Source organism: Coregonus lavaretus (genome assembly GCF_964263955.1).
Source record: "Coregonus lavaretus genome assembly, chromosome: 14".
NCBI classification, from domain to species: domain Eukaryota; kingdom Metazoa; phylum Chordata; class Actinopteri; order Salmoniformes; family Salmonidae; genus Coregonus; species Coregonus lavaretus.
Genome location: NC_140001.1, coordinates 719,784 through 746,769, shown reverse-complemented (window position 1 = coordinate 746,769; position 26,986 = coordinate 719,784). Strand labels below are relative to the sequence as shown.

At 48.9% G+C, this 26,986-nt stretch overlaps 1 protein-coding gene across 1 annotated transcript in view; it reads left to right on the top strand.

Moving 5' to 3' along the window:
- LOC311141848 (doublesex- and mab-3-related transcription factor 1-like) overlaps nucleotides 1-26,480 on the top strand; it is a gene marked incomplete at both ends in the record, with an annotated part of 39,694 nt that extends 13,214 nt beyond the window's left edge. Inside the window, 3 exons of the mRNA XM_084177341.1 lie at nucleotides 3,209-3,372; nucleotides 5,978-6,365; nucleotides 26,344-26,480. Of these exons, the coding sequence (XP_084033467.1) occupies nucleotides 3,209-3,372; nucleotides 5,978-6,365; nucleotides 26,344-26,480 (689 nt within the window). The remainder of the gene's footprint in view (nucleotides 1-3,208; nucleotides 3,373-5,977; nucleotides 6,366-26,343) is intronic.
- Nucleotides 26,481-26,986: the final 506 nt, after the last annotated feature.

The following is a 26,986-nucleotide window of genomic DNA, read 5'->3' as shown; positions in this document are numbered from 1 at the left end:
ATTTTGTACGTTTGCCCACTGACAAAGACATGATCAGTCTATAATTTTAATGGTAGGTTTATTTGAACAGTGAGAGACAGAATAACAACAAGAAAATCCAGAAAAACGCATGTCAAAAATGTTATAAATGTATTTGCATTTTAATGAGGGAAATAAGTATTTGACCCCTCTGCAAAACATGATTCAGTACTTGGTGGCAAAACCGTTGTTGGCAATCACAGAGGTCAGACGTTTCTTGTAGTTGGCCACCAGGTTTGCACACATCTCAGGAGGGATTTTGTCCCACTGCTCTTTGCAGATCTTCTCCAAGTCATTAAGGTTTCGAGGCTGACGTTTGGCAACTCAAACTTTCAGCTCCCTCCACAGGTTTTCTATGGGATTAAGGTCTGGAGACTGGGTAGGCCACTTCAGGACCTTAATGTGCTTCTTCTTGAGCCACTCCTTTGTTGCCTTGGCCGTGTGTTTTGGATCATTGTCATGCTGGAATACCCATCCACGACCCATTTTTAATGCCCTGGCTGAGGGAAGGAGGTTCTCACCCAAGATTTGACGGTACATGGCCCCGTCCATCGTCCCTTTGATTCGGTGAAGTTGTCCTGTCCCCTTAGCAGAACCCCCCCCCCAAAGCATAATGTTTCCACCTCCATGTTTGACGGTGGGGATGGTGTTCTTGGGGTCATAGGCAGCATTCCTCCTCCTCCAAACACAGCGAGTTGAGTTGATGCCAAAGAGCTCGATTTTGGTCTCATCTGACCACAACACTTTCACCCAGTTCTCCTCTGAATCATTCAGATGTTCATTGGCAAACTTCAGACGGGCCTGTATATGTGCTTTCTTGAGCAGGGGGACCTTGCGAGCGCTGCAGGATTTCAGTCCTTCACGGCGTAGTGTGTTACCAATTGTTTTCTTGGTGACTATGGTCCCAGCTGCCTTGAGATCATTGACAAGATCCTCCCGTGTAGTTCTGGGCTGATTCCTCACCGTTCTCATGATCATTGCAACTCCACGAGGGGAGATCTTGCATGGAGCCCCAGGCCGAGTTAGATTGACAGATCTTTTGTGTTTCTTCCATTTGCGAATAATCGCACCAACTGTTGTCACCTTCTCACCAAGTTGCTTGGCGATGGTCTTGTAGCCCATTCCAGCCTTGTGTAGGTCTACAATCTTGTCCCTGACATCCTTGGAGAGCTCTTTGGTCTTGGCCATGGTGGAGAGTTTGGAATCTGATTGATTGATTGCTTCTGTGGACAGGTGTCTTTTATACAGGTAACAAGCTGAGATTAGGAGAACTCCCTTTAAGAGTGTGCTCCTAATCTCAGCTCGTTACCTGTATAAAAGACACCTGGGAGCCAGAAATCTTTCTGATTGAGAGGGGGTCAAATACTTATTTCCCTCATTAAAATGCAAATCAATTTATAACATTTTTGACATGCGTTTTTCTGGATTTTTTTGTTGTTATTCTGTCTCTCACTGTTCAAATAAACCTACCATTAAAATTATAAACTGATCATTTCTTTGTCAGTAGGCAAACGTACAAAATCAACAGGGGATCAAGTACTTTTTTCCCTCACAGTATTTTATTAAATTCCATTCCTTACTAGTTTTGTGTGTATTAGGTATATGTTGTGAAATTGATATTACTTGTTAGATATTACTGCACTGTTGGAGCTAGAAGCACAAGCATTTCGCTACATCCGCTATAACATCTGCTAAACACGTGTATGTGACAAATACAATTTGATTTGATTTGATTTGGTACTATCACATTGTCCTGATGTCCTGGTAATCTCAGTATAGTCCTGATGTCCTGGTACTATCAGTTTAGTCCTCATGTCCTGGTACTATCAGTATTGTCCTGATGTCCTGGTACTATCAGTATTGTCCTGATGTCCTGGTACTATCAGTATAGTCCTGATGTCCTGGTACTATCAGTATAGTCCTGATGTCCTGGTACTATCAGTATAGTCCTGGTGCCAGCCGCCAGTCCATCTTTTGATCACTCCGTGGTAGAGGAAGTAAGGAGGCAGAAACAGCTTGTTCCTTCTAACCTGATAGCATCTCAGGACTGGAATACCAAGCCGGTCAAGGCTGCCTCCACTGTGTGTGTTTGTGGCCCCTGGACCGGTGACAGAGAGGAGAGGAGTTGAGCACTCAGTGATTCAGCCATGATGACAACGGTCGGAACAGAACAGGGACACACACATACACACACACAACACTTCTTTCTCCTAATCTACTGATAGTGAGAGCTGAATAGGTCAGAAGCTTGAGAAAAATGTGTCTTTGTTGAATCCAGATATCCCAACAGATGATGAGGACTGTTGTTGATATGGTAAATGTGCCTTAATGCTGCTCCTTGAGTTAGGTTAGTTGTCTTGTTTGTTTCATCCATTGATGACGTTGTTTGTGTTTGATTTACCAACGAAGAGAAGAATCAGTTCAGGACAGACTACGTTCTGCCACCAGCAGATGGTGCTATGGTGTGGGACTGAAAAAGAGTTCATCAAGTTTTATTCTCTCTCCTGTCTGTTCCTGCATGGAGTCGGTCTGGCCTGAGGGACAGTATACCTGACCCTGTTCCTCTTACCCTGCATGGAGTCGGTCCGGCCTGAGGGACAGTATACCTGACCCTGTTCCTCTTACCCTGCAGGGAGTCGGTCTGGTCTGAGGGACAGTATACCTGACCCTGTTCCTCTTACCCTGCAGGGAGTCGGTCTGGTCTGAGGGACAGTATACCTGACCCTGTTCCTCTTACCCTGCAGGGAGTCGGTCCGGTCTGAGGGACAGTATACCTGACCCTGTTCCTCTTACCCTGCAGGGAGTCGGTCCGGCCTGAGGGACAGTATACCTGACCCTGTTCCTCTTACCCTGCAGGGAGTCGGTCCGGCCTGAGGGACAGTATACCTGACCCTGCAGGGAGTCGGTCCGGTCTGAGGGACAGTATACCTGTCCCTGTTCCTCTTACCCTGCAGGGAGTCGGTCTGGTCTGAGGGACAGTATACCTGACCCTGCAGGGAGTCGGTCTGGTCTGAGGGACAGTATACCTGACCCTGTTCCTCTTACCCTGCAGGGAGTCAGTCTGGTCTGAGGGACAGTATACCTGACCCTGTTCCTCATACCCTGCAGGGAGTCGGTCCGGCCTGAGGGACAGTATACCTGACCCTGCCTGACCTCTAACCCTAACCCTGTCTATCCTCTGTCCCTGTAGGTAGTCGTTCCGGCCTGGCGTCCAGCCCCACAGCGTTCAGTAGGGGGCAGTCTACTGAGGGAACAGCTGACCTCCTGGTGGACACGTCCTACTACAACTTCTACCAGCCGTCCCGTTACCCTGCAGCCTATTACAACAGCCTGTATAACTACCAACAATACCAGGTAGGCCTCTCTGTAACCCTACCCTACCATTAACCCTACCCTACCCTACCCTACCCTACCCTTAACCCTACCCTACCCTACCTTAACCCTACCCTGCCTTAACCCTACCTTAACCCTACCCTACCTTAACCCTACCCTGCCTTAACCCTACCTTAACCCTACCCTACCTTAACCCTACCTACCCTAAACCCTTAACCCTTAACCCTTAACCCTTAACCATACCTACCTTAACCCTACCCTACCTTAACCCTACCCTACCTTAACCCTACCCTACCTTAACCCTACCCTACCTTAACCCTACCTTAACCCTACCCTACCTTAACCCTACCCTACCTTAACCCTACCTTAACCCTTAACCATACCTACCTTAACCCTACCCTACCTTAACCCTACCCTACCTTAACCCTTCCCTAGCTTAACCCTTAACCCTACCAACCCTTAATCCTACCCTACCTTAACCCTACCCTACCTTAACCCTACCTACCTTAACCCTTAACCCTTAACCCTTAACCCTTAACCCTTAACCCTGCAGCCTACTACAGCAACCTGTACAACTACCAGTAATATCCCCATTTCGGCCAATCAGATCAGGTCTCCCTGTTATTACCTCCCATTTCGGCCAATCAGATCAGGTCTCCCTGTTATTACCTCCCATTTCGGCCAATCAGATCAGGTCTCCCTGTTATTACCTCCCGCCTACAAACACCTATTGTAGAGGAAAGAATATCTCCCAACAGGGAGAAGAGGGAGACACATGTTCAAGGACTCAACTACCCATGATTCATTCTCTAACATTGAGGAATACACATCATCAATCACAAGATTCATCAAAAAATCCAGACATACCCCAACCAAAAACCCTGGACTAACGGAGAAATCCGTACCCTGCTGAGAGCCCGTACTGCAGCATTCAACGTCAGCAAAGTGAACCCCGATGACAATGTGTACAAGGCGAGCAGGTCCATTAGGAAAAGACTGGAATCACAATACGACAGTTCAGACACACAACCCATGTGGCAAAGACTACAGGCTCTTACGGACTACAGAGCCACAGGCAGCTGTGATGCCCACCGACTCCTCCCTCTTACGGACTACAGAGCCACAGGCAGCTCTGTGATGCCCACCGACTCCTCCCTCTTACGGACTACAGAGCCACAGGCAGCTCTGTGATGCCCACCGACTCCTCCCTCTTACGGACTACAGAGCCACAGGCAGCTCTGTGATGCCCACCGACTCCTCCCTCTTACGGACTACAGAGCCACAGGCAGCTCTGTGATGCCCACCGGCTCCTCCCTCTTACGGACTACAGAGCCACAGGCAGCTCTGTGATGCCCACCGACTCCTCCCTCTTACGGACTACAGAGCCACAGGCAGCTGTGTGATGCCCACCGGCTCCTCCCTCCCAGATGAGCTCAACACATTCTGTACCTGATATGAGACCACCCACACTGAGCCATCCAGGAGGGCTCTCGATGCTCCGGACGACCAGGTGCTTCTGCTCTCCGAGGCTGACATGAGGAAAACTCTCAAGAGAGTGAATACTCACAAAGCCTCTGGCCCAGATTGAATCCCTGGCCGCGTCCTCAGAGCGTACTCCGACCAGCTGGCAGGCTTCTTCTCTGACATCTTCAACATGGCGCTGTCTCATGCTGTAGTACTCCGACCAGCTGGCAGGCTTCTTCTCGGACATCTTCAACATGGCGCTGTCTCATGCTGTAGTACTCCGACCAGCTGGCAGGCTTCTTCTCGGACATCTTCAACATGGCGCTGTCTCATGCTGTAGTACTCCGACCAGCTGGCAGGCTTCTTCTCGGACATCTTCAACATGGCGCTGTCTCATGCTGTAGTACTCCGACCAGCTGGCAGGCTTCTTCTCGGACATCTTCAACATGGCGCTGTCTCATGCTGTAGTACTCCGACCAGCTGGCAGGCTTCTTCTCGGACATCTTCAACATGGCGCTGTCTCATGCTGTAGTACTCCGACCAGCTGGCAGGCTTCTTCTCGGACATCTTCAACATGGCGCTGTCTCATGCTGTAGTACTCCGACCAGCTGGCAGGCTTCTTCTCGGACATCTTCAACATGGCGCTGTCTCATGCTGTAGTACTCCGACCAGCTGGCAGGCTTCTTCTCGGACATCTTCAACATGGCGCTGTCTCATGCTGTAGTACTCCGACCAGCTGGCAGGCTTCTTCTCGGACATCTTCAACATGGCGCTGTCTCATGCTGTAGTACTCCGACCAGCTGGCAGGCTTCTTCTCTGACATCTTCAACATGGCGCTGTCTCATGCTGTAGCCCCACACACTTCAAGAAAACCACCACTGTTCCAGTGCCCAAGAACTATATTGTATATGATAACAGAGTGTAGAACACCTTCATGATTCCTATATTGTATATGATAACATTAGAGTGTGGAACACCTTCAAGGACAGTCACATCACATGCATGATGCATTGTTTACCGTAACATCAATTTCTTACTTCCTTTTAGCTGAGAGAGGACTTGTGAGCTCTGTTTAATGCTCTGTTTAAAAATAATATTGAGATTGAGAGTCTAATTTCTTCTCCCCCACCTGTCTGTGTGTGCGTGTTATCGTCTGAAGCAGATGCCGAACGGCGAGAGTCGCTTATCCAGCCACAACGTGTCTCCTCAGTACCGGATGCACTCCTACTACTCTGCTGCCTCCTACCTGAGCCAGGGCCTGGGGATGGGGACCACAGCCTTGGGCCAGGGGTTAGGCCAGGGATTAGGCCAGGGGTTAGGCCAGGGATTAGGCCAGGGATTAGGCCAGGGGTTAGGCCAGGGATTAGGCCAGGGATTAGGCCAGGGGTTAGGCCAGGGATTAGGCCAGGGGTTAGGCCAGGGATTAGGCCAGGGATTAGGCCAGGGATTGGGCCAGGGGTTAGGCCAGGGGTTGGGGACCACGGCAGCCTGTGTTCCCCCCATCTTCTCTCTGGAGGACAACAACACCTGCAATGAGACCAAGCAAGCCTGTGAGTAACACACACAAATATGTGTGCATGCATACACAGAGATACACATGCAACAACACTTGTACACACACACACACACTTTTAAGCGTAGACACACATACGCTAACACGTACAGTACCAGTCAAATATTTATAACACCTACTCATTCAAGGGTTTTTCTTTATTTTGTACTATTTTCTACATTGTAGAATAATAGTGAAGACATCAAAACTATGAAATAACACATATGGAATCATGTAGTAACCAAAAAAGTGTTAAACAAATCAAAATATATTTTATATTTGAGATTCTTCAAAGTAGCCACCCTTTGTCTTGATGACAGCTTTGCACACTCTTGGCATTCTCTCAACCAGCTTCACCTGGAATGCTTTTCCAACAGTCTTGAAGGAATTCCCACATATGCTGCGCACTTGTTGGCTGCTTTTCCTTCACTCTGCGGTCCAACTCATCCCAAACCATCTCAATTGGGTTGAGGTCGGGGGATTGTGGAGGCCAGGTCATCTGATGCAGCACTCCATCACTCTCCTTCTTGGTCAAATAGCCCTTACACAGTCTAGAGGTGTGTTGGGTCATTGTCCTGTTGAAAAACAAATTATAGTCCCACTAAGTGCAAACCAGATGGGATTTTGTATCACTGCAGAATGCTTTGGTAGCCATGCTGGTTAAGTGTGTCTTGAATTCTAAATAAATCACAGACAGTGTCACCAGCAAAGCACCATCACACCTCCTCCTCCATGCTTCACGGTTGGAACCACACATGCGGAGATCATCCGTTCACCTACGCTGCGTCTCACAAAGACACGGAGGTTGGAACAAAAAACCTCACATTTGGACTCAAATAAAATAAAATAAAATATAATGTTATTTGCCACATGTAGACATTACAGTGAAATGCTTACTTACAAGCCCTTAACCAACAATGCAAAGTAAAACAAATAAAAAAAGTGTTAAGCAAAAAAAATCAAAGCAAATAACTAAAGAGCAGCAGTAAAGTAAAATAACAGTAGGGAGGCTATATACAGGGGGTACCGGTGCAGAGTCAATGTGCGGGGGCACCGGCTAGTCGAGGTAATTGATAATAAACAAAGTAGCAGCAGAGTAAAAAAGGGGGATGGGGCTGTTCAGGAGTCTTATGGCTTGGGGGTAGAAGCTGTTGAGAAGCCTTTCGGACCTAGACTTGGCGCTCCGGTACCTCTTGCCGTGCGGTAGCAGAGAGAACAGTCTATGACTAGGGTAGCTGGAGTCTTTGACAATTTTGAGGGCCTTCCTCTGACACCGCCTGGTATAGAGGTCCTGGATGGCAGGAAGCTTGGCCCCAGTGATGTACTGGGCCATACGCACTACCCTCTGTAGTGCCTTGCGGTCGGAGGCCGAGCAATTGCCATACCAGGCGGTGATGCAACCAGTCAGGATGCTCTCAATGGTGCAGCTGTATAACTTTTTGAGGATCTGAGGACCCATGCCAAATCTTTTCAGTCTCCTGAGGGGGAATAGGCTTTGTTGTGTCCTCTTCACGACTGTCTTGGTGTGTTTGGACCATGATAGATCGTTGGTGATGTGGACACCAAGGAACTTGAAGCTCTCAACCTGTTCCATTACAGCCCGTCGATGAGAATGGGGGCGTGCTCAGTCCTCTTTTTTTCCCTGTAGTCCATAATCATCTCCTTTGTCTTGGTCACGTTGAGGGAGAGGTTGCTATCCTGGCACCACACGGCCAGGTCTCTGACCTCCTCCCTATAGGCTGTCTCATCGTTGTCGGTGATCAGGCCTACCACTGTTGTGTTGTCGGCAAACTTAATGATGGTGTTGGAGTCGTGCCTGGCCATGCAGTCATGGGTGAACAGGGAGTACAGGAGGGGACTGAGCACGCACCCCTGAGGGGCCCCCGTGTTGAGGATCAGCGTGGCAGATGTGTTGTTACCTACCCTTACCACCTGGGGGCGGCCCGTCAGGAAATCCAGGATCCAGTTGCAGAGGGAGGTGTTTAGTCCCAGGATCCTTAGCTTAGTGATGAACTTTGAGGGCACTATGGTGTTGAACGCTGAGCTGTAGTCAATGAATAGCATTCTCACGTAGGTGTTCCTCTTGTCCAGGTGGGAAAGGGCAGTGTGGAGTGCAATAGAGATTGCATCATCTGTGGATCTGTTGGGGCGGTATGCAAATTGGAGTGGGTCTAGGGTTTCTGGGATAATGGTGTTGATGTGAGCCATGACCAGCTTTTCAAAGCACTTCATGGCTACAGACGTGAGTGCTACGGGTCGGTAGTCATTTAGGCAGGTTATCTTAGTGTCCTTGAGCACGGGGACTATGGTGGTCTGCTTGAAACATGTTGGTATTACAGACTCAGTCAGGGAGAGGTTGAATGTTGAAAATGTCAGTGAAGACACTTGCCAGTTGGTCAGCGCATGCTCGGAGTACACGTCCTGGTAATCCGTCTGGCCCTGCGGCCTTGTGAATGTTGACCTGCTTAATAGTCTTACTCACATTGGTTATTGAGAGCGTGATCACATAGTCATCCGGAACAGCTGGTGCTCTCATGCATGCTTCAGTGTTGCTTGCCTCGAAGCGAACATAGAAGTGATTTAGCTCGTCTGGTAGGCTTGTGTCACCCGGCAGCTCGCGGCTGTGCTTCCCTTTGTAGTCTGTAATAGTTTTCAAGCCCTGCCACATCCGACGAGCGTCAGAGCCGGTGTAGTACGATTCAATCTTAGTCCTGTATTGACTCTTTGCCTGTTTGATGGTTCATCGGAGGGCATAGCGGGATTTCTTATAAGCGTCCGAGTTAGTGTCCCGCTCCTTGAAAGCGGCAGCTCTACCCTTTAGCTCAGTGCGGATGTTGCCTGTAATACATGGCTTCTGGTTGGGGTATGTACGTACGGTCACTGTGGGGACGACATCATCGATGCACTTATTGATGAAGCCAGTGACTGATGTGGTGTATTCCTCAATGCCATCGGAAGAATCCCGGAACATATTCCAGTCTGTGCTAGCAAAACAGTCCTGTAGCTTAGCATTTGCGTCATCTGACCACTTTTTTATTAACCCAGTCACTGGTGCTTCCTACTTTAGTTTTTGCATGTAAGCAGGAATCAGGAGGATAGAGTTATGGTCAGATTTGCCAAATGGAGGGCGAGGGAGAGCTTTGTACGCGTCTCCGTGTGTGGAGTAAAGGTGGTCTAGAGTTTTTTTTCCTCTGGTTGCACATTTAACATGCTGGTAGAAATTAGGTAGAACGGATTTAAGTTTCCCTGCATTAAAGTCCCCGGCCACTAGGAGCGCTGCCTCTGGATGATCATTTTCCTGTTTGCTTATGGCCTTATACAGCTCATTGAGTGCAATCTTAGTGCCAGCATTGACGACCGCCGAAGCCTGCCCGAACAAGGAGAAGGAGCAGCCTCGGCAGAAACCGTGACAGTCGGGTGTCTGTAGGATATCCTTCGCGTCCGACTCGTTGAAGATAAAATCTTCGTCCAATACGAGGTGAGTAATCGCTGTCCTGATATTCAGAAGCTCTTTTTGGTTATAAGAGACGATGGCAGAAACATTATGTACAGAATAAATTACAAAAACGCCAAAAAACACACCTAATAGTACAATTGGTTAGAGGGCTGTAAAACGACAGCCATCCTCTCCGGCGCCATTCAGACCAAAGGACAGATTTCCACTGGTCTAATGTCCATTGCTCGTGTTTCTTGGCCCAAGCAGGTCTCCTTCTTCTTATTGGTGTCCTTTAGTAGTGGTTTCTTTGCAGCAATTCGACCATGAAGGCCTGATTCAAACAGTCCCCTCTGAACAGTTGATGTTGAGATGTTTCTGTTACATTTATTTTGGCTGTAATCTGAGGCTGGTAACTCTAATGAACTTATCCTCTGCAGCAGAGGTAACTCTGGGTCTTCCTTTCCTGTGGCGGTCCTCATGAGAGCCAGTTTCATCATAGCGCTTGCTGGTTTTTGCGACTGCACTTGAAGAAACTTTCAAAGTTCTTGAAATGTTCCGTATTGACTGACCTTCACGTCTTAAAGTAATGATGGACTGTTGTTTCTCTTTGCTTATTTGAGCTGTTCTTTCCATAATATGGACTTGGTCTTTTACCAAATAGGGCTATCTTTTATATACCCCCCCCTACCTTGTCACAGCACAACTGATTGACTCAAACGCATTAAGGAGGAAAGAAATTCCACAAATTAACTTTTATGATGGCACACCTGTTAATTGAAATGCATTCCAGGTGACTACCTCATGAAGCTGCTTGAGAGAATGCCAAGAGTGTGCAAAACTGTCATGAAGACAAAGGGTGGCTACTTTGAAGAATTTCAAATATAAAACATATTTTGATTACTACATGATTCCATATGTGTTATTTCATAGTTTTGATGTCTTCACTATTATTCTACAATGTAGAAAATAATAAAAATAAAGAAAAATGTTTGAATGAGTAGGTGTTCTAAAACTTTTGACTGGTACTGTATACACACACACACACACACACACACACACACACACACACACACACACACACACACACACACACACACACACACACACACACACACACACACACACACACATACACACACACACACACACACACACACACACACACACACACACACACACACACACACACACAGACACACATTTACACACTTACATTCCCTCTGATTCTCTGGCCCATCCTGAATCCGGACTTTATCCAGAGAGGGGTTGGGTTCATCCGGGGGAGGTCCCAATGGCTCCGTAAAGGTTATACAAATAAAGTAAAAAGTCCTACGTTTTATTATGGCCATTTGTACTGTTAGTCCTACTCAGCAGTATCCTAATAGCTGTACTGTTAGTCCTACTCAGCAGTATCCTGATAGCTGTACTGTTAGTCCTACTCAGCAGTATCCTAATAGCTGTACTGTTAGTCCTACTCAGCAGTATCCTAATAGCTGTACTGTTAGTCCTACTCAGCAGTATCCTAATAGCTGTACTGTTAGTCCTACTCAGCAGTATCCTAATAGCTGTACTGTTAGTCCTACTCAGCAGTATCCTAATAGCTGTACTGTTAGTCCTACTCAGCAGTATCCTGATAGCTGTACTGTTAGTCCTACTCAGCAGTATCCTAATAGCTGTACTGTTAGTCCTACTCAGCAGTATCCTAATAGCTGTACTGTTAGTCCTACTCAGCAGTATCCTAATAGCTGTACTGTTAGTCCTACTCAGCAGTATCCTAATAGCTGTACTGTTAGTCCTACTCAGCACTATCCTGATAGCTGTACTGTTAGTCCTACTCAGCAGTATCCTAATAGCTGTACTGTTAGTCCTACTCAGCACTATCCTGATAGCTGTACTGTTAGTCCTACTCAGCAGTATCCTAATAGCTGTACTGTTAGTCCTCCTCAGCACTATCCTGATAGCTGTACTGTTAGTCCTACTCAGCAGTATCCTAATAGTTGTACTGTTAGTCCTACTCAGCAGTATCCTGATAGCTGTACTGTTAGTCCTACTCAGCAGTATCCTGATAGCTGTACTGTTAGTCCTACTCAGCAGTATCCTAATAGCTGTACTGTTAGTCCTACTCAGCAGTATCCTAATAGCTGTACTGTTAGTCCTACTCAGCAGTATCCTAATAGCTGTACTGTTAGTCCTACTCAGCAGTATCCTGATAGCTGTACTGTTAGTCCTACTCAGCAGTATCCTAATAGCTGTACTGTTAGTCCTACTCAGCAGTATCCTGATAGCTGTACTGTTAGTCCTACTCAGCAGTATCCTGATAGCTGTACTGTTAGTCCTACTCAGCAGTATCCTAATAGCTGTACTGTTAGTCCTACTCAGCAGTATCCTAATAGCTGTACTGTTAGTCCTACTCAGCAGTATCCTAATAGCTGTACTGTTAGTCCTACTCAGCAGTATCCTAATAGCTGTACTGTTAGTCCTACTCAGCAGTATCCTAATAGCTGTACTGTTAGTCCTACTCAGCAGTATCCTAATAGCTGTACTGTTAGTCCTACTCAGCAGTATCCTAATAGCTGTACTGTTAGTCCTACTCAGCAGTATCCTAATAGCTGTACTGTTAGTCCTACTCAGCAGTATCCTAATAGCTGTACTGTTAGTCCTACTCAGCAGTATCCTGATAGCTGTACTGTTAGTCCTACTCAGCAGTATCCTGATAGCTGTACTGTTAGTCCTACTCAGCAGTATCCTAATAGCTGTACTGTTAGTCATACTCAGCAGTATCCTAATAGCTGTACTGTTAGTCCTACTCAGCAGTATCCTAATAGCTGTACTGTTAGTCCTACTCAGCAGTATCCTGATAGCTGTACTGTTAGTCCTACTCAGCAGTATCCTGATAGCTGTACTGTTAGTCCTACTCAGCAGTATCCTGATAGCTGTACTGTTAGTCCTACTCAGCAGTATCCTAATAGCTGTACTGTTAGTCCTACTCAGCAGTATCCTAATAGCTGTACTGTTAGTCCTACTCAGCAGTATCCTAATAGCTGTACTGTTAGTCCTACTCAGCAGTATCCTAATAGCTGTACTGTTAGTCCTACTCAGCAGTATCCTAATAGCTGTACTGTTAGTCCTACTCAGCAGTATCCTAATAGCTGTACTGTTAGTCCTACTCAGCAGTATCCTAATAGCTGTACTGTTAGTCCTACTCAGCAGTATCCTAATAGCTGTACTGTTAGTCCTACTCAGCAGTATCCTAATAGCTGTACTGTTAGTCCTACTCAGCAGTATCCTAATAGCTGTACTGTTAGTCCTACTCAGCAATATCCTGATAGCTGTACTGTTAGTCCTACTCAGCAGTATCCTGATAGCTGTACTGTTAGTCCTACTCAGCAGTATCCTGATAGCTGTACTGTTAGTCCTACTCAGCAGTATCCTGATAGCTGTACTGTTAGTCCTACTCAGCAGTATCCTAATAGCTGTACTGTTAGTCCTACTCAGCAGTATCCTAATAGCTGTACTGTTAGTCCTACTCAGCAGTATCCTAATAGCTGTACTGTTAGTCCTACTCAGCAGTATCCTAATAGCTGTACTGTTAGTCCTACTCAGCAGTATCCTAATAGCTGTACTGTTAGTCCTACTCAGCAGTATCCTGATAGCTGTACTGTTAGTCCTACTCAGCAGTATCCTGATAGCTGTACTGTTAGTCCTACTCAGCAGTATCCTAATAGCTGTACTGTTAGTCCTACTCAGCAGTATCCTGATAGCTGTACTGTTAGTCCTACTCAGCAGTATCCTAATAGCTGTACTGTTAGTCCTACTCAGCAGTATCCTGATAGCTGTACTGTTAGTCCTACTCAGCAGTATCCTAATAGCTGTACTGTTAGTCCTACTCAGCAGTATCCTAATAGCTGTACTGTTAGTCCTACTCAGCAGTATCCTAATAGCTGTACTGTTAGTCCTACTCAGCAGTATCCTAATAGCTGTACTGTTAGTCCTACTCAGCAGTATCCTAATAGCTGTACTGTTAGTCCTACTCAGCAGTATCCTAATAGCTGTACTGTTAGTCCTACTCAGCAGTATCCTGATAGCTGTACTGTTAGTCCTACTCAGCAGTATCCTGATAGCTGTACTGTTAGTCCTACTCAGCAGTATCCTGATAGCTGTACTGTTAGTCCTACTCAGCAGTATCCTAATAGCTGTACTGTTAGTCCTACTCAGCAGTATCCTAATAGCTGTACTGTTAGTCCTACTCAGCAGTATCCTAATAGCTGTACTGTTAGTCCTACTCAGCAGTATCCTAATAGCTGTACTGTTAGTCCTACTCAGCAGTATCCTGATAGCTGTACTGTTAGTCCTACTCAGCAGTATCCTAATAGCTGTACTGTTAGGCCTACTCAGCAGTATCCTAATAGCTGTACTGTTAGTCCTACTCAGCAGTATCCTGATAGCTGTACTGTTAGTCCTACTCAGCAGTATCCTGATAGCTGTACTGTTAGTCCTACTCAGCAGTATCCTGATAGCTGTACTGTTAGTCCTACTCAGCAGTATCCTAATAGCTGTACTGTTAGTCCTACTCAGCAGTATCCTAATAGCTGTACTGTTAGTCCTACTCAGCAGTATCCTAATAGCTGTACTGTTAGTCCTACTCAGCAGTATCCTAATAGCTGTACTGTTAGTCCTACTCAGCAGTATCCTAATAGCTGTACTGTTAGTCCTACTCAGCAGTATCCTAATAGCTGTACTGTTAGTCCTACTCAGCAGTATCCTAATAGCTGTACTGTTAGTCCTACTCAGCAGTATCCTAATAGCTGTACTGTTAGTCCTACTCAGCAGTATCCTAATAGCTGTACTGTTAGTCCTACTCAGCAGTATCCTAATAGCTGTACTGTTAGTCCTACTCAGCAGTATCCTAATAGCTGTACTGTTAGTCCTACTCAGCAGTATCCTGATAGCTGTACTGTTCGTCCTACTCAGCAGTATCCTAATAGCTGTACTGTTAGTCCTACTCAGCAGTATCCTAATAGCTGTACTGTTAGTCCTACTCAGCAGTATCCTAATAGCTGTACTGTTAGTCCTACTCAGCAGTATCCTAATAGCTGTACTGTTAGTCCTACTCAGCAGTATCCTAATAGCTGTACTGTTAGTCCTACTCAGCAGTATCCTGATAGCTGTACTGTTAGTCCTACTCAGCAGTATCCTAATAGCTGTACTGTTAGTCCTACTCAGCAGTATCCTAATAGCTGTACTGTTAGTCCTACTCAGCAGTATCCTGATAGCTGTACTGTTAGTCCTACTCAGCAGTATCCTGATAGCTGTACTGTTAGTCCTACTCAGCAGTATCCTAATAGCTGTACTGTTAGTCCTACTCAGCAGTATCCTAATAGCTGTACTGTTAGTCCTACTCAGCAGTATCCTAATAGCTGTACTGTTAGTCCTACTCAGCAGTATCCTAATAGCTGTACTGTTAGTCCTACTCAGCAGTATCCTAATAGCTGTACTGTTAGTCCTACTCAGCAGTATCCTAATAGCTGTACTGTTAGTCCTACTCAGCAGTATCCTAATAGCTGTACTGTTAGTCCTACTCAGCAGTATCCTAATAGCTGTACTGTTAGTCCTACTCAGCAGTATCCTGATAGCTGTACTGTTAGTCCTACTCAGCAGTATCCTGATAGCTGTACTGTTAGTCCTACTCAGCAGTATCCTAATAGCTGTACTGTTAGTCATACTCAGCAGTATCCTAATAGCTGTACTGTTAGTCCTACTCAGCAGTATCCTAATAGCTGTACTGTTAGTCCTACTCAGCAGTATCCTGATAGCTGTACTGTTAGTCCTACTCAGCAGTATCCTGATAGCTGTACTGTTAGTCCTACTCAGCAGTATCCTGATAGCTGTACTGTTAGTCCTACTCAGCAGTATCCTAATAGCTGTACTGTTAGTCCTACTCAGCAGTATCCTAATAGCTGTACTTTTAGTCCTACACAGCAGTATCCTAATAGCTGTACTGTTAGTCCTACTCAGCAGTATCCTGATAGCTGTACTGTTAGTCCTACTCAGCAGTATCCTGATAGCTGTACTGTTAGTCCTACTCAGCAGTATCCTGATAGCTGTACTGTTAGTCCTACTCAGCAGTATCCTAATAGCTGTACTGTTAGTCCTACTCAGCAGTATCCTAATAGCTGTGTTCAAACACTTCCAGACCTGTCTACATGCAGATATAGCCATGCAGATATAGCCAGATATAGCCAGATATAGCCAGATATAGCCAGATATAGCCAGATATAGCCATGCAGATATAGCCAGATATAGCCAGAAATAGCCATGCAGATATAGCCAGATATAGCCAGATATAGTCAGATACTGCGACCTGGTCAAGATAAAGCAAAGTAGTGCAATAAAAAACAACACAGAGTTACATATATATAGCCAGATATAGCCATGCAGATATAGCCAGATATAGTCAGATATAGCCAGATATAGCCAGATATAGCCAGATATAGTCAGATATAGCCAGATATAGCCAGATATAGCCAGATATAGCCATGCAGATATAGCCAGATATAGCCAGATATAGTCAGATATAGCCAGATATAGCCAGATATAGCCAGATATAGCCATGCAGATATAGCCAGATATAGCCATGCAGATATAGCCAGATATAGTCATGCAGATATAGCCAGATATAGTCAGATATAGCCAGATATAGTCAGATATAGCCAGATATAGCCAGATATAGCCATGCAGATATAGCCAGATATAGCCATGCAGATATAGCCAGATATAGTCATGCAGATATAGCCAGATATAGCCAGATATAGCCAGATATAGTCAGATATAGCCAGATATAGCCATGCAGATATAGTCATGCAGATATAGCCAGATATAGCCAGATATAGCCAGATATAGTCAGATATAGTCATGCAGATATAGCCAGATATAGCCAGATATAGTCAGATATAGCCAGATATAGCCAGATATAGTCATGCAGATATAGCCAGATATAGCCATGCAGATATAGCCAGATATAGTCAGATATAGCCAGATATAGCCAGATATAGCCATGCAGATATAGCCAGATATAGTCAGATATAGTCAGATATAGTCAGATATAGTCATGCAGATATAGCCAGATATAGCCAGATATAGTCAGATATAGCCAGATATAGCCAGATATAGTCATGCAGATATAGCCAGATATAGCCAGATATAGCCATATATAGCCAGATATAGCCAGATATAGCCAGATATAGCCAGATATAGTCAGATATAGCCAGATATAGTCAGATATAGCCAGATATAGCCAGATATAGCCATGCAGATATAGCCAGATATAGCCAGATATAGCCAGATATAGTCAGATATAGCCAGATATAGCCAGATATAGCCATGCAGATATAGCCAGATATAGCCAGAAATAGCCAGATACAGACATCCAGATATAGTCAGATATAGCCAGATATAGCCAGATATAGTCAGATATAGTCATGCAGATATAGCCAGATATAGCCAGATATAGCCAGATATAACCAGATATAGCCAGATATAGTCAGATATAGCCAGATATAGCCAGATATAGTCAGATATAGCCAGATATAGCCAGATATAGTCAGATATAGCCAGATATAGCCAGATATAGCCAGATATAGCCAGATATAGCCAGATATAGCCAGATATAGCCAGATATTGCCAGATATAGCCAGATATAGTGGACTTCTTGGTTCTTGTTAATACCTCTGTTAGATATACTATTATTTGTTTTATTACAGAGTTAAATAGTTACCAATTAATTAAATAATGAGTTACTAATTAATCAAATAGTTAGTTACCAATTAGTCTAATAGACATTCACTCCAAGTAAAAGCCCTGTATGACAAATGTTTACCTGACAGGCAGTAACATGGCAATAGTCAGTCAGTCAGACAGCCAATCAGACAGCCAGTCAGTCAGACAGCCAATCAGACAGCCAGACAGTCAGTCAGTCAGACAGCCAGAGAACCAGCCAGTCAAACAGTCAGACAGCCAATCAGACACCCAGACAGTCAGACAGCCAGACAGTCAGCCAGTCAGTCAGTCAGTCGGACAGCCAGAGAACCAGCCAATCAGACAGCCAGACAGCCAGTTAATCAGCCAGACAGCCAGTTAATCAGCCAGACAGCCAGTTAGACAGCCAGCCAGACAGCCAGTCAGAGAGCCAGTCTGACAGCCAATCAGTCAACCAGCCAGCCAGCCAGACAGCCAGTCAGAGAGCCAGTCTGACAGCCAATCAGTCAACCAGCCAGCCAGCCAGACAGCCAGTCAGAGAGCCAGACATCCAGCCAGTCAGTCAGCCAGCCAGCCAGCCAGACAGCCAGACAGCCAGTCAGAGAGCCAGACATCCAGCCAGTCAGTCAGCCAGCCAGCCAGCCAGCCAGACAGCCAGTCAGAGAGCCAGTCAGAGAGCCAGACATCCAGCCAGACAGCCAGACAGAGAGCCAGTCTGACAGCCAATCAGTCAAACAGCCAGCCAGCCAGACAGCCAGTCAGAGAGCCAGACATCCAGCCAGTCAGTCAGCCAGTCAGCCAGTCAGAGAGCCAGACATCCGGCCAGTCAGCCAGCCAGCCAGCCAGACAGCCAGTCAGAGAGCCAGACATCCAGCCAGTCAGTCAGCCAGTCAGCCAGTCAGAGAGCCAGACATCCAGCCAGTCAGTCAGCCAGTCAGACAGTCAGACAGCCAGTCAGACAGTCAGAGAGCCAGACATCCGGCCAGTCAGCCAGCCAGACAGCCAGTCAGACAGTCAGAGAGCCAGACATCCGGCCAGTCAGCCAGCCAGACAGCCAGTCAGACAGTCAGAGAGCCAGACATCCGGCCAGTCAGCCAGCCAGACAGCCAGTCAGACAGTCAGAGAGCCAGACATCCAGCCAGCCAGACATCCAGTCAGACAGTCAACCTCATTGAGGAGATATCTAAGGGCACCTGGTGGGCGATAGATTACAATAATGTTAAGCTTGAGTGGACAGCATGGAATTCAAATGAGGAGATGGAGAGGGAGAAAAGAGAAAACCTCCATTTAGGAGAAATGAGAAGCCCTGTGCCACCACCACGATGACCAGATGCTCTCGGACTATGAGAGAAAACGTAGTCAGATGAAGACAGAGCAGCTGGAGTAGCAGTGTTCTCTGGGGTGATCCATGTCTCTGTCAGGCTCAGTTCCAAGCGCTGCCAGAGACCAGGACAGCTCCGCTATATTCATTAGAGTGGTCCTCTGTGTGCTGGACATGGATATGGTAGTTCTTAGTTGTGTTGTATTTCCAGCATATTTGGAAGTGGTAATAATCACCAGACCTTCCAGTTGTTTCGGAGCTGGTCTGTTTACTGAAAGGAGGGAAAGTTTGGCACATTGACCTTGGACAGTCCTGCACAGTCAGTCAGCCTGGTTATCTAAACCGGGTTAGAGAACTGGTTATCAGAGTAGTGTCCCCCTCCTCTTCCTCTCTCCTCTTCCTCTTGCCTCTTCCTTCTCTTCTCCTCTCCTCCTCCTCCTCCTCCTCCTCCTCCTCCTCCTCCTCTCTCCTCTCCTCCTCCTCCTCCTCCTCCTCCTCCTCCTCCTCCTCCTCCTCCTCCTTTCTCCTCTCCTCCTCCTGCTCCTCCTCCTCCTCCTCCTCCTCCTCTCCTCTCTCCTCTCCTCCTCCTCCTCCTCCTCCTCCTCCTCCTCCTCCTCCTCCTCCTCCTCCTCCTCCTCCTCTCTCCTCTGTGGCACCACACCAACAGGTCACTATGTCTGTCACTACCAGTGATACCGGCGGCACAACTAGTGCCAGATCCTTGCCTCCCTTCTGCCGGTTCCCAGGCGGGCACTGTGCCGTTGGCGGTGTTCTGTGCCGTACCTAACCCCCAGAACACCATGAACATAATGCCTCCACCGGGCCGGCACTCCTCTGACCCTGGCCTTGACATTCCACCTAGCTGGCCAAGGGACTGTCACTGGGAGAGAGAGACTGGGTCTGTATTAGAATGAAGATGCTAGTCTTGTTACGTGAGAATTATTTTCAGTTGAAGAAAGACACCTCTGTGTTCCAGACAGTCTTTTTACAATGTCATGTTGTTGTAATTTGATATCAAAATATACACTATATATACAACAGAATGTGGACAACCCTTCAAATTTGTGGATTTGTCCATTTCAGCCACACCTGTTGCTGACAGGTGAATAGAATTGAGCACACAGCCATGCAATCTCCATAGACAAACATTGGCAGTAGAATGGCCTTATTGAAGAGTTCAGTGACTTTCAACGTGGCACCGCCATAGGATGCCAAATATCCAACAAGTCAGTTCGTCAGATTTCTGCCCTGCTAGAGCTGCCCCGGTCAACTGTAAGTGCTGTTATTGTGAAGTGGAAACGTCTAGGAGCAACAACGGCTCAGTCGCGAAGTGGAAGGCCACACAAGCTCACAGAACGGGGCTGCCGAGTGCTGAAGCTCATAGCGCGCAAAACATTGTCTGTCCTCGGTTGCAACACTCACTACCGAGTTCCAAACTGCCTCTGGAAGCAACGTCAGCACAAGAACTGTTCGTTGGGAGCTTCATGAAACAGGGTTCCATGGCCGAGCAGCCGCACACAAGCCTAAGGTCACCATGCGCAATGCCAAGCGTTGCCTGGAGTGGTGTAAAGCTCGCCGCCATTGGACTCTGGAGCAGTGGAAACGCGTTCTCTGGAGTGATGAATCACGCTTCACCATCTGGCAGTCCGACGGACAAATCTAGGTTTGCCAGGATGCCAGGAGAACGCTACCTGCCCCAATGCATAGTGCCAACTGTAAAGTTTGGTGGAGGAGGAATAATGGTCTGGGGCTGTTTTTCACGGTTCGGGCTAGGCCCCATAGTTCCAGTGAAGGGAAATCTTAATGCTACAGCATACACTGACATTCTAGACGATTCTGTGCTTCCAACTTTGTGGCAACTGTTTGGTGAAAGCCCGTTCCTGTTTCAGCATGACAATGCCCCCGTGCACAAAGTGAGGTCCATACAGAAATGGTTTGTCAAGTTCGGTGTGGAAGAACTTGACTGGCCTGCACAGAGCCCTGACCTCAACCCCATTGAACACCTTTGGGATGAATTGGAACGCCGACTGCGAGCCAGGCCTAATCGCCCAACATCAGTGCCCATCCTCACTAATGCTCTTGTGGCTGAATGGAAGCAAGTCCCCGCAGCAATGTTCCAACATCTAGTGGAAAGCCTTCCCAGAAGAGTGGAGGCTGTTATAGCAGCAAAGGGGGGACCAACTCCATATTAATGCCCATGATTTTGGAATGAGATGTTCGACGAGCAGGTACATACTGCTGGTCATGTAGCAGGTGTCCACATACTGCTGGTCATGTAGCAGGTGTCCACATACTGCTGGTCATATAGCAGGTGTCCACATACTGCTGGTCATATAGCAGGTGTCCACATACTGCTGGTCATATAGCAGGTGTCCACATACTGCTGGTCATGTAGCAGGTGTCCACATACTGCTGGTCATGTAGCAGGTGTCCACATACTGCTGGTCATGTAGCAGGTGTCCACATACTGCTGGTCATGTAGCAGGTGTCCACATACTGCTGGTCATATAGCAGGTGTCCACATACTGCTGGTCATATAGCAGGTGTCCACATACTGCTGGTCATATAGCAGGTGTCCACATACTGCTGGTCATATAGCAGGTGTCCACATACTGCTGGTCATGTAGCAGGTGTCCACATACTGCTGGTCATGTAGCAGGTGTCCACATACTGCTGGTCATGTAGCAGGTGTCCACATACTGCTGGTCATATAGCAGGTGTCCACATACTGCTGGTCATATAGCAGGTGTCCACATACTGCTGGTCATATAGCAGGTGTCCACATACTGCTGGTCATATAGCAGGTGTCCACATACTGCTGGTCATATAGCAGGTGTCCACATACTGCTGGTCATGTAGCAGGTGTCCACATACTGCTGGTCATGTAGCAGGTGTCCACATACTGCTGGTCATATAGCAGGTGTCCACATACTGCTGGTCATGTAGCAGGTGTCCACATACTGCTGGTCATATAGCAGGTGTCCACATACCGCTGGTCATGTAGCAGGTGTCCACATACTGCTGGTCATGTAGCAGGTGTCCACATACTGCTGGTCATGTAGCAGGTGTCCACATGGTGCCAGTGATGACGGGGAGGGGGGACATGGTGCCAGTACTGAGGGGAGGGGGGACATGGTGCCAGTACTGAGGGGGGACATGGTGCCAGTACTGTTGGGTGGGGGGACATGGTGCCAGTACTGAGGGGGAGGGGGACATGGTGCCAGTGCTGAGGGGAGGGGGGACATGGTCCCAGTGATGAGGGGAAAGGGGGACATGGTGCCAGTGATGAGGGGGGACATGGTGCCAGTGCTGAGGGGGAGGGGGGACATGGTGCCAGTGATGAGGGGAAAGGGGGACATGGTGCCAGTACTGAGGGGAAAGGGGGACATGGTGCCAGTACATAGGGGGAGGGGGGACATGGTGCCAGTACTGAGGGGGAGGGGGGACATGGTGCCAGTGCTGAGGGGGAGGGGGGACATGGTGCCAGTGATGAGGGGAAAGGGGGACATGGTGCCAGTGATGAGGGGGGACATGGTGCCAGTGCTGAGGGGGAGGGGGGACATGGTGCCAGTGATGAGGGGAAAGGGGGACATGGTGCCAGTACTGAGGGGAAAGGGGGACATGGTGCCAGTGCATAGGGGGAGGGGGGACATGGTGCCAGTACTGAGGGGGAGGGGGGACATGGTGCCAGTGCTGAGGGGGAGGGGGGACATGGTGCCAGTGATGAGGGGAAAGGGGGACATGGTGCCAGTGTGAGGGGGGACATGGTGCCAGTACTGAGGGGGAGGGGGGACATGGTGCCAGTGTTGAGGGGGGACATGGTGCCAGTGCATAGGGGAAAGGGGGACATGGTGCCAGTGCTGAGGGGGAGGGGCGACATGGTGTCAGTGATGATGGGGAGGGGGGACATGGTGCCAGTACTGAGGGGAGGGGGGACATGGTGCCAGTGATGAGGGGGGACATGGTGCCAGTACTGTTGGGTGGGGGGACATGGTGCCAGTACTGAGGGGGAGGGGGGACATGGTGCCAGTGATGAGGGGGAGGGGGGACATGGTGCCAGTACTGAGGGGAGGGGGGACATGGTGCCAGTACTGAGGGGGAGGGGGGACATGGTGCCAGTTATGAGGGGAAAGGGGGACATGGTGCCAGTGCTGAGGGGGAGGGGGGACATGGTGCCAGTGCTGAGGGGGAGGGGGGACATGGTGCCAGTAATGAGGGGGAGGGGGGACATGGTGCCAGTACTGAGGGGAGGGGGGACATGGTACCAGTACTGAGGGGGGACATGGTGCCAGTTATGAGGGGAAAGGGGGACATGGTGCCAGTGCTGAGGGGGAGGGGGGACATGGTGCCAGTGAAGAGGGGGATGGGGGACATGGTGCCAGTGATGAGGGGGGACATGGTGCCAGTACTGTTGGGTGGGGGGACATGGTGCCAGTACTGAGGGGGAGGGGGGACATGGTGCCAGTGATGAGGGGGAGGGGGGACATGGTGCCAGTACTGAGGGGAGGGGGGACATGGTGCCAGTACTGAGGGGGAGGGGGGACATGGTGCCAGTGCTGAGGGGGAGGGGGGACATGGTGCCAGTGCTGAGGGGGAGGGGGGACATGGTGCCAGTAATGAGGGGGAGGGGGGACATGGTGCCAGTACTGAGGGGAGGGGGGACATGGTACCAGTACTGAGGGGGGACATGGTGCCAGTTATGAGGGGAAAGGGGGACATGGTGCCAGTGCTGAGGGGGAGGGGGGACATGGTGCCAGTGAAGAGGGGGATGGGGGACATGGTGCCAGTGATGAGGGGGGACATGGTGCCAGTACTGTGGGGAGGGGGGACATGGTGCCAGTGCTGAGGGGGGACATGGTGCCAGTGCTGAGGGGGAGGGGGGACATGGTGCCAGTACTGTGGGGAGGGGGGACATGGTGCCAGTGATGAGGGGGAGGGGGGACATGGTGCCAGTACTGAAGGGAGGGGGGACATGGTGCCAGTGATGAGGGGGGACATGGTGCCAGTACTGTTGGGTGGGGGGACATGGTGCCAGTGCTGAGGGGGAGGGGGGACATGGTGCCAGTGCTGAGGGGGAGGGGCGACATGGTGCCAGTGATGAGGGGGAGGGGGGACATGGTGCCAGTACTGAGGGGAGGGGGGACATGGTGCCAGTACTGAGGGGGAGGGGGGACATGGTGCCAGTTATGAGGGGAAAGGGGGACATGGTGCCAGTGCTGAGGGGGAGGGGGGACATGGTGCCAGTGAAGAGGGGGATGGGGGACATGGTGCCAGTAATGAGGGGGGACATGGTGCCAGTACTGTTTGGTGGGGGGACATGGTGCCAGTGCTGAGGGGGAGGGGGGACATGGTGCCAGTGCTGAGGGGGAGGGGCGACATGGTGCCAGTGATGAGGGGGAGGGGGGACATGGTGCCAGTGATGAGGGGGGACATGGTGCCAGTGAAGAGGGGGATGGGGGACATGGTGCCAGTGATGAGGGGGAGGGGGGACATGGTGCCAGTACTGAGGGGAGGGGGGACATGGTGCCAGTGATGAGGGGGGACATGGTGCCAGTACTGTTGGGTGGGGGGACATGGTGCCAGTGCTGAGGGGGAGGGGGGACATGGTGCCAGTGCTGAGGGGGAGGGGCGACATGGTGCCAGTTATGAGGGGGAGGGGGGACATGGTGCCAGTACTGAGGGGAGGGGGGACATGGTGCCAGTACTGAGGGGGAGGGGGGACATGGTGCCAGTTATGAGGGGAAAGGGGGACATGGTGCCAGTGAAGAGGGGGATGGGGGACATGGTGCCAGTGATGAGGGGGGACATGGTGCCAGTGAAGAGGGGGATGGGGGACATGGTGCCAGTGATGAGGGGGGACATGGTGCCAGTACTGTGGGGAGGGGGGACATGGTGCCAGTGCTGAGGGGGAGGGGGGACATGGTGCCAGTACTGAGGGGGAGGGGGGACATGGTGCCAGTACTGTGGGGAGGGGGGACATGGTGCCAGTATTGAGGGGGAGGGGGGACATGGTGCCAGTACTGTGGGGAGGGGGGACATGGTGCCAGTGATGAGGGGGAGGGGGGACATGGTGCCAGTGATGAGGGGGGACATGGTGCCAGTGCTGAGGGGGAGGGGGGACATGGTGCCAGTGATGAGGGGGGACATGGTGCCAGTACTGTGGGGAGGGGGGACATGGTGCCAGTGATGAGGGGGAGGGGGGACATGGTGCCAGTACTGAGGGGGAGGGGGGACATGGTGCCAGTACTGAGGGGGAGGGGGGACATGGTGCCAGTTATGAGGGGAAAGGGGGACTTGGTGCCAGTGATGAGGGGGAGGGGGGACATGGTGCCAGTGCTGAGGGGGAGGGGGGACATGGTGCCAGTGCTGAGGGGGAGGGGGGACATGGTGCCAGTGATGAGGGGGGACATGGTGCCAGTGCTGAGGGGGAGGGGGGACATGGTGCCAGTACTGTGGGGAGGGGGGACATGGTGCCAGTGATGAGGGGGAGGGGGGACATGGCAACCATCTTTGTTTGTGGGGGAACCTGTCTCTGCTGCTGGTGCTAGCTAGGTCTAGCTTAGCTCAAAGACAGCAGAAAAAGTAAAACATCTGTGTGGAGTCTGTGCTCCCGTTTGGTCGTTTACTGTAGTTGTATTAACTCATTAACTCCTCTTGTTTCTTCCTAGCTGCCTTGTTATTCATCCACCATTGCGAGCAAAACATTTTAGCAGCCGCCCTCTTGCCACTTGACAGCAGAGAGAACATTTTTACGTTTTAGAGTTAATTTTGTGTAATACTACAGATTTTGCCATTGGACGTAGAGAAAATGTTGCAGTTTTAAAGGAAGTTTGCTGTAATTCTACACATTATGCCATAGGATGGAGAGAAATTTAATATTATACAGTAACTAGCTAGTCTTTAAAATATAGCTACCTATTATATAGCCACTTACAGTGAGGGGGAAAAGGATTTGATCCCCTGCTGATTTTGTACGTTTGCCCACTGACAAAGACATGATCAGTCTATAATTTTAATGGTAGGTTTATTTGAACAGTGAGAGACAGAATAATAACAAAAAAATCCAGAAACACGCATTTACATTTTTTTATAAATTCATTTGCATTTTGATGAGGGAAATAAGTATTTGGCCCCTCTGCAAAACATGACTTAGTACTTGGTGGCAAAACCCTTGTTGGCAATCACAGAGGTCAGACGTTTCTTGTAGTTGGCCACCAGGTTTGCACACATCTCAGGAGGGATTTTGTCCCACTCCTCTTTGCAGATCTTCTCCAAGTCATTAAGGTTTCGAGGCTGACGTTTGGCAACTCGAACCTTCAGCTCCCTCCACAGATTTCTCCCTGGGTGGTGGTGGAGACGGCCATGACGGTCTGTCCTGTCTGTCTGTCTGTCTGTCTGTCTGTCTGTCTGCCTGTCTGTCTGTCTGTCTGTCTAACCCACCTGTCTCTCTGTGTCTCCCTGCAGCCTTCTCCCCGGTCAGCGGAGGTGGTAACGGCCATGACGGTCTGTCCTGTCTGTCCATCAGCTCTGAGGGGAAGACTGAGTGTGACCAGGGACAGGGTTTTACTGTCGACTCCATCATAGAGGGAAACAACAAATAACCAGAGCGAGGAAGAGGAAGAGGAAGAGGAGGAGGGAAACAACAAATAACCAGAGCGAGGAAGAGGAAGAGGAAGAGGAGGAGGAAGAGGAGGAGGGAAACAACAAATAACCAGAGCGAGGAAGAGGAAGAGGAAGAGGAGGAGGAAGATGAGGAGGGAAACAACAAATAACCAGAGCGAGGAAGAGGAAGAGCAGGAGGAAGAGGAGGAGGGAAACAATCTAAAATCACACCCTCTTTTGAAATATAATATAATTGTTGAAATAAAGGTTTTGTTTCTGTAAACCTTCTTCCAATGTTGTCATTATGAAGATATCGGAAGTGTCGTTATCTTTCCAGTTATATGAGAGGCTCTATAGAAATGGTTCTGGTGAGGCCATGGGGAAGGTGAACAGACAGGTAGTTATGTTGCCTCCCTAGCTCTATGCCAGTCTATACCAGTCTATACCAGTCTATACCAGTCTATACCAGTCTATACCAGTCTATACCAGTCAATACCAGTCAATA